Here is a 7,500-nt window from a genome sequence, read left to right on the forward strand (position 1 = left end):
AGGTCCAAAGAAGAATTGTAACTAAAGATAGGGCATCTCAAAATAAGGGTCAAAGAAGAATTAGAACTAGAGATAGGGCACCTAAAAACAAGGGTCAAAGAGGAAGTGGAACTAGAGATAGGGCACTTAAAAATAAGGGCCAAAGGGGAATTGTGTAACTAAAGATAGGGCACCTCAAAATAAGGGTCAAAGAGGAATTAGAACTAGATAGGGCACCTCAAAATAAGGGTCAAAGAGGAATTAGAACTAGATAGGGCACCTCCAAATAAGGGCCCAAGAGGAATTGGAACTTGAGATAGGGCACCTCAAAATAAGAGCCAGAGGTATTAGCTCTAGAGATAGGGCACCTCAAAATAAGGCTCAAAGAGAAATTGAAACAAAAGATAGTACACCTCAAAATAAGAGTCAAAGAGGAATTGGAACTAGATATAGGGCACCTCAAAATAAGGGCCAATGAGAAATTACAACTAGATAGAGCACCTCATAATATGGAACAATGAGTAATTGGAACAAGGAATAGGCACTTCAAAATAAGGGTAAAAGAGCAATGGTAACTAGGAGGGGACCACAAAGTAAGGGTAAAAAATAAGAACTGGAACTATAGGTAGGGCACCTCAAAATAGGAGCCAAAGATGCACTTGTACTAAACATAGGGAACCTCAAAATATGGACCAAAGAGGCACTTGTACTAAAGGCATGGCACCTTAAAATCTCAGTAACATTTATCTCAGAATTTTCTAAATCCTCTGAATTCAGAATAATGCATTTCATTAAGCAAGTACTTAGCACGAGAATAACAGCTTCACCAAATCGAAGTTAAAAATCAAAAGTAAAATTAAATAAGATACCTTAAAATACCACCAGGAAGTCTCCCAACTATAGTCCATTTCTTTTAGCGATGCATATTTGCACCGACTCGCGGCGGTGCACTTTTGACTCGGAAAAGTTTCCTGATCGCTGATTGGTTAGAATTATCTTGTCCAACCAATCAGCGATCCGGAAACTTTTCCGAGCTAAAAGGACACCGCTGCGAGTCGGTGCAAATATGCATCGCTAAAAGAAATGGACTATAGTACGTGTTACTATTTTCTTAATCTTCTCTTCTTTTTCTTTTCAGATCAAAGAAAATAACCTTCGTTGAATTTGAGAAATATCTCGATGAGATCTCGAAGGCTAAAAAACTCGACGCCAAAGAAATCAAGGCCAAGTTGCGGGACTGCGGTGCACCTGGGACTTCTGGAACCACGGTGAGTGTCACCGAATGGGTGTTTGTGATGTTTGATGGATGTGGTGGCCGATGTGGTAACGTTCCTGACTGGCGAACGCCAGACTTCGAGTCCTCCGCAAAATCTTTAGTTTCTTTGGTGACTGCAACCTCACCATCCTTGTGACCTAATGGTAGGGGGGTTTGGGAGAGCCTATAGGTCTATCTGCTGATTCATCAGTAACCTTTGTCTGGCCCTCCTTGGTCCTAGCTTGGGTGGAGAGGGTGCTTAGGCGCTGATCATATGTATATGTGGTCAGTCTCTAGGGCATTGTCCTACTTGATAGGGCAATGTCACTGTCCCTCGCCTCTGCCATTCATGATCGACCTTTAAACTGGCGTCGCAACGAGGGAGAGAGAGAGAGAGAGAGAGAGAGAGAGAGAGAGAGAGAGAGAGAGAGAGAGAGAGAGAGAGATAGAATCTTTGTTTTAATTCCATTGACAATTGAAGTTACTCTTATTATAGGATTTTTTCCCTTTTAATATGGATACTGTTCATCAATAATAAGCAGATCATGGCTATGTTTCCCAGGTTTAGATTTCTCCTCGTGTAAATATTCACGATTAATAAAATAGCTGATAATGATATGCAAGTAAATTTAATGAAAGATAAATAACAAAAAGTAACAAACATTATTTTCAGTTCTCTGATATATATTCATTTTGAGATCACTGTCACTGAGTGCATATATGGGCTCATGTTATAGTCAGGTAGATAGGATGAATATCACTGATAATTACAAAAATAACAACAGTAATGAAGAAACTTTGATTGGTAACTACAAAAATAACAGCAGTAATGAAGAAACTTTGATTGGTAACTACAAAAATAACAACAGTAATGAAGAAACTTTGATTGGTAACTACAAAAATAACAGCAGTAATGAAGGAACTTTGATTGGTAACTACAAAAATAACAACAGTAATGAAGAAACTTTGATTGGTAACTACAAAAATAACAGCAGTAATGAAGAAACTTTGATTGGTAACTACAAAAATAACAGCAGTAATGAAGAAACTTTGATTGGTAACTACAAAAATAACAGCAGTAATGAAGAAACTTTGATTGGTAACTACAAAAATAACAACAGTAATGAAGAAACTTTGATTGGTAACTACAAAAATAACAGCAGTAATGAAGAAACTTTGATTGGTAACTACAAAAATAACAGCAGTAATGAAGAAACTTTGATTGGTAACTACAAAAATAACAGCAGTAATGAAGAAACTTTGATTGGTAACTACAAAAATAACAGCAGTAATGAAGAAACTTTGATTCATGATAATAAACTATTTCGTAGGAAAAAATTCTCAACTTCCCAAAAGGGATTTTCTTATTTTATATTCACAGAGTCGTCCGACGAATTTAGATGTAGCCATCTCCTTTCCTTTAAAAAAATATGGAAATTTCCATTATGAAATTAAGATTATCGATTTAACCTTTGATGGTGATAATTCAGAGATGCTTTAAATCCTCATGACTAAAATACCCTTTAATAATTTAGTTTATTCTAAAATAATAGCAATTCACAGCATAATCTCTCCTTGAGTAATTTAGAAATACCTCGCTGCTAAAGAGAATGGCCCCCAAGGCGATATAGGATTTCCCAATTAGTCTCGGTTGGTCATTCCTAGAACCATCCATCCTTCCGTCCGGTGAGAGAGGAGCTCCTGAATGGCTTCCTTGGCCCCTGCACCATTTAAATAATCATCCATCCTTCCACGCTCTCCTCTATCCCTCGGAAACCGACTCTCTTAATATGAGTCTCCGTTGGTTGGTCCGAGTTCAAAGGTCCAGACATCTTATGCCAGTAAAGGCATTAAAACTGACAGCTCCTGTTCTAAAGATTTAAAATGAAACTGTCCAAACCTTTACATCTAACATCAACAACATTTCAAATAAAAACTTTACATCTAACATCAACAACATTTTAAGTAAAAACTTTACATCTAACATCAATACCATTTCAAATAAAAACTTTACATCAAACATCCAAAACATCTCGAGTCAAAACTCCACGTGTAACACCAATAGCATCTCAAGTCAGTACATCCAAAACTTCTGGCCTGACATCAATAACATGTTAAACTATTCAAAATTTCACATCTAATTTTAATAATATCTTAAATCGAGTAAAGATTCAAATAATTGCTAACCTTGTTTCTAGAAATCTATATTCAATATTTGCTAGTACAAAGGTTATTCTAAATCTCAAAGAATTTTAGGTCTGCTCCCAAAAGCCTTCTTTCCTTAGTTAATATTTGGGACACTTTCGATGCCTCAAACTTACTAATATATACATTAGGGTAACCGTGTGATGTCTGTAAAGTAGTAATCATTATCATTAAGGACTACGAGAAGATCATGAGCTTAAAACCGAGCTATGAGGCGCAGAAAAAAAAATTGAGCCCTTCTTAATTTATCAATATAATCTCCTGAACCATCTTTCCAAAATTTATTCATATAACTTTATGCTTTTTTCTCCAGAGTGTTGTCAAAAATATTCATATAACTTTATGATTTTTTCTCCAGAGTGTTGTCAAAAATATTCATATAACTTTATGATTTTTTCTCCAGAGTGTTGTCAAAAATATTCATATAACTTTATGATTTTTTCTCCAGAGTGTTGTCAAAAATATTCATATAACTTTATGATTTTTTCTCCAGAGTGTTGTCAAAAACAGCGCAATCGACCGCCTCACGGACACCAAGAAGTTCACAGGTTCGCACAAACTCAGATTTGACTCCACCGGACGCGGCAGGGGCATCGCCGGAAGGAGAGACCTGAACGACGGCGCCGGCTATGTCACCGGTTACAAAAACAAGAACACCTACGACAAAACCCACTAGGTCACACTCCTCGCGGAGTAGAGAGTTTCGCTAAGCTTACTGTAATATGGGTACAGGAACAACAGCTTCCCATCGAAGCACTCCGTCTTCCTCTCTGGAAGGCATGCAAGATTTATATACCTTTTATCCTCTTACAAAACATCATTTTAGGTGTTCTCGCCGTAGGTTGATGCGGTTCGAAACGCCACGAACAAACGCACCGAGAGAAAACCGGACAGCAGCAAGTAGACTCATAGACCTTGTCATGTGTAAATGGTTTTGATATCTAAAAAGGAAGGAAAGCGAGGTGCATCGGAGGAAGCTGATACTGGCCCATAAATACACAACAGACAACTATTGCCTTTACTTGTAAATCTCGCTGGTTAAAACATGATAGGCCACAGGATTCTGAAAACAAGACTTGTTGCCAAGACTTGATATTTTTGGTGATCATTTATTATTCAGTTTAATATATATATATATATATATATATATATATATATATATATATATATATATATATATATATATATATATATATATATATATGTGTGTGTGTGTGTATATTATATATATATATATATATATATATATATATATATATATTATTATACATATATATATATATATATATATACATATATATATATATATATATATATATATATATATATTATAAGTTCTTTTAAGGTAATTAACATTCCACAAGACATCTAGAAGAAAGTGTCATGTTCACACCAATTCAGCTGGTATCATTTCCAATTTGTGACACCGGATAACTATGTACAGAAATTAGCCTCCTGTTATGATTATTTTTATTTTTATTTTCATTTCTCGCACAAGCATTCATTATGAATATAACATATGTATATATTTTTCTACATTATTTCTGGTGATTTTAATAGCTTCAATAAAGAAGAATAGTTTCTGAACTGAAGACTTGTAATACATTTGGCTGCTACAGTTCTGATATTTCACACACTAAGACAAATAAGACTTTTAAAAAATGGCTAAGATACAAAAAAACATCCCCAGTAGAATCTTCAGCATCTTTTCGCAGTGGCTCATCCATTAGCTGGAGGCTTTCAGAGGTGATATTTTATAATCCACAATAGGAAAGAAGAAGATAGTAGTGCTCTGAGTAGATCAAAGTTCACTTTTTAAAGGATCTTTCGCTATGCCTTCTCCCTGCATCATTCTTTCAGTATTTTTTTTTCCTGAATTCTAAGTAAAATATCTACTATGATAAGGGAAAATATTAAAATATTAATCAGTTGGAAAACCTACAGCTGAAAAACGGCCGTAAGTAATTTATCAAGCAGATAATTAACAAAGTATTTATGAATATTCAACGAGCAATTAAGTATAATGTTTCTTACATCGGACAAACATTTACCATTAACTCGATCGTTACTCTCCTGTCGTGCTAGAAAACCTTCTTTCGTACCTTCATCTTGCAAAGGCATTTCGTACCTCGATTTTGCTAAAACTGCCAGTTAATTCTTACCCTACACCTCCACCCTCTTCTCCCCTCGCTCCCCAACTGGCATAGGCTGTATGCGCATTCAATCGCATACACGTCTGCTGTATAGCCTTTGCGTTGCGTCGAATTGCTTTTACTAATCTCTCATACCTGGGACTTTTTTAACTTTCGCTATACAGATAAAACTGGATGTTAAGGAAATCTTCACAAAATTGTCATAAAAGACACCGCACGGACTTTGAAAATTTACTTGTTTTTTTCTTCAGTGTAAAAATGATTTGAAATTACATAGGAAATCAGTCTGTAATGCCTCATTAACACCGCGATACAGTATATATATATATATATATATATATATATATATATATATATATATATATATATATATATATATATATACATTACGCACACACACACACACACACACACACACACACACATATATATATATATATATATATATATATATATATATATATATATATATATATATATATATATATATATATATATATATATACTGTATATGTGTGTGTGTGTCACACACACACACACACACACACATATATACACACATATATATTGTGTATATATATATATATATATATATATATATATATATATATATATATATATATATATATATGTGTGTGTGTGTGTGTGTGTGTGTGTGTACTGTAAAAAGGCGAGGCGCGAAATGTTGTAATGAAACGCACCCAAGTTAGGTGTTCAGTTTGAGAAACGGAGTAATTTCCACCTATCAAAACTAGTTATGCCTACGCCAGGACATTTCAAAATTCACATTTTCTAAGAAGTGCGAAGATTTTCCCCTTTGACTTTTGCAGCACATTGAAAAACAATCGCGTTTTGCATGTCTGTGTATATTACCTAGATATTCATCTTCGTCAGATATATGTGCCTTTGTATTTAAGCCTAAAAAAAAAGGGTAACTATACTGTCATTGCTTATTTTCCCTTTTGGATTTTTTAAAATTCCATATCTTAGTTTCATTTCTACCCGCAACCTGATACTCAACTGTACTGTCATTGCTTATTTTCCCTTTAGAATTTCTTAAAGTTCCATATCTTAGTTTCATTTCTACCCGCAACCTGATACTCAACTGTACTGTCATTGCTTATTTTCCCTTTAGAATTTCTTAAAGTTCCATATCTTAGTTTCATTTCTATCCGCAACCTGATACTCCTTCAACCTTCTCTAACCCCATACTTGTACTTCGGAAATGATTCAAAGTCTATTCACAGGATAAAGAGATGGAGTCGCTCATAGAGTAACAAACGAAATTAAAGAAATAATAACCACGTTAACATCTCGCTATGATCTCTAAATGGAAATTTGAGTCGTAATTTAAAAGATTTAAGCTAAAGAGCCTAACGCTGCAGCACGTTCAGACCATAATTATATCAAATAACGTTGTTTTACAGGCAACTACTGAATGTTGCCTATAGGTAACTACGGAACGTTGCCTATAGGTAACTACTGAACGTTGCTTTTAAGTAACTATTGAACGTTGCTTACAGGTAACCACTGAACGTTGCTTCCAGGTAACCACTGAACGTTGCTTACATGTAACCACTGAACGTTGCTTATAAGTAGCTACCGAACGTTGCTTGCATGTAACTACTGAACGTTGCCTACAGGTAACCACTGAACGCTGCCTATAGGTAACTACCGAACGTTGCTTGCATGTAACTACTGAACGTTACCTGCAGGTAACCACTGAACGTTGCTTATAGGTAACTACCGAACGTTACTTGCATGTAACTACTGAATGTTGCCTGCAGGTAGCTACAGAACGAACGCTGCTTACAAGTAACTATTGAAACGTTGCCTGGAGGTAACCAATGAACATTGCCTACAGGTAACTACTGATTAAACTGCCAATGACCAACTCGAAGCACTGTA

The 7,500-nt window shown here is 35.2% G+C and overlaps 1 protein-coding gene across 1 annotated transcript in view; it reads left to right on the top strand.

Annotated features, from left to right (window-relative positions):
• The window catches only part of ringer (ringmaker), a 100,274-nt gene extending 95,702 nt beyond the window's left edge, over positions 1 to 4,572 (top strand). Inside the window, exons 4-5 of the mRNA XM_068391383.1 lie at positions 1,118 to 1,247; positions 3,933 to 4,572. Of these exons, the coding sequence (XP_068247484.1) occupies positions 1,118 to 1,247; positions 3,933 to 4,115 (313 nt within the window). The 3' untranslated portion in view covers positions 4,116 to 4,572. The remainder of the gene's footprint in view (positions 1 to 1,117; positions 1,248 to 3,932) is intronic.
• The last annotated feature ends 2,928 nt before the right edge of the window (positions 4,573 to 7,500 follow it).

The sequence above is a fragment of the Palaemon carinicauda genome, chromosome 18, assembly GCF_036898095.1.
Source record: "Palaemon carinicauda isolate YSFRI2023 chromosome 18, ASM3689809v2, whole genome shotgun sequence".
In the NCBI taxonomy this organism is placed as follows: domain Eukaryota; kingdom Metazoa; phylum Arthropoda; class Malacostraca; order Decapoda; family Palaemonidae; genus Palaemon; species Palaemon carinicauda.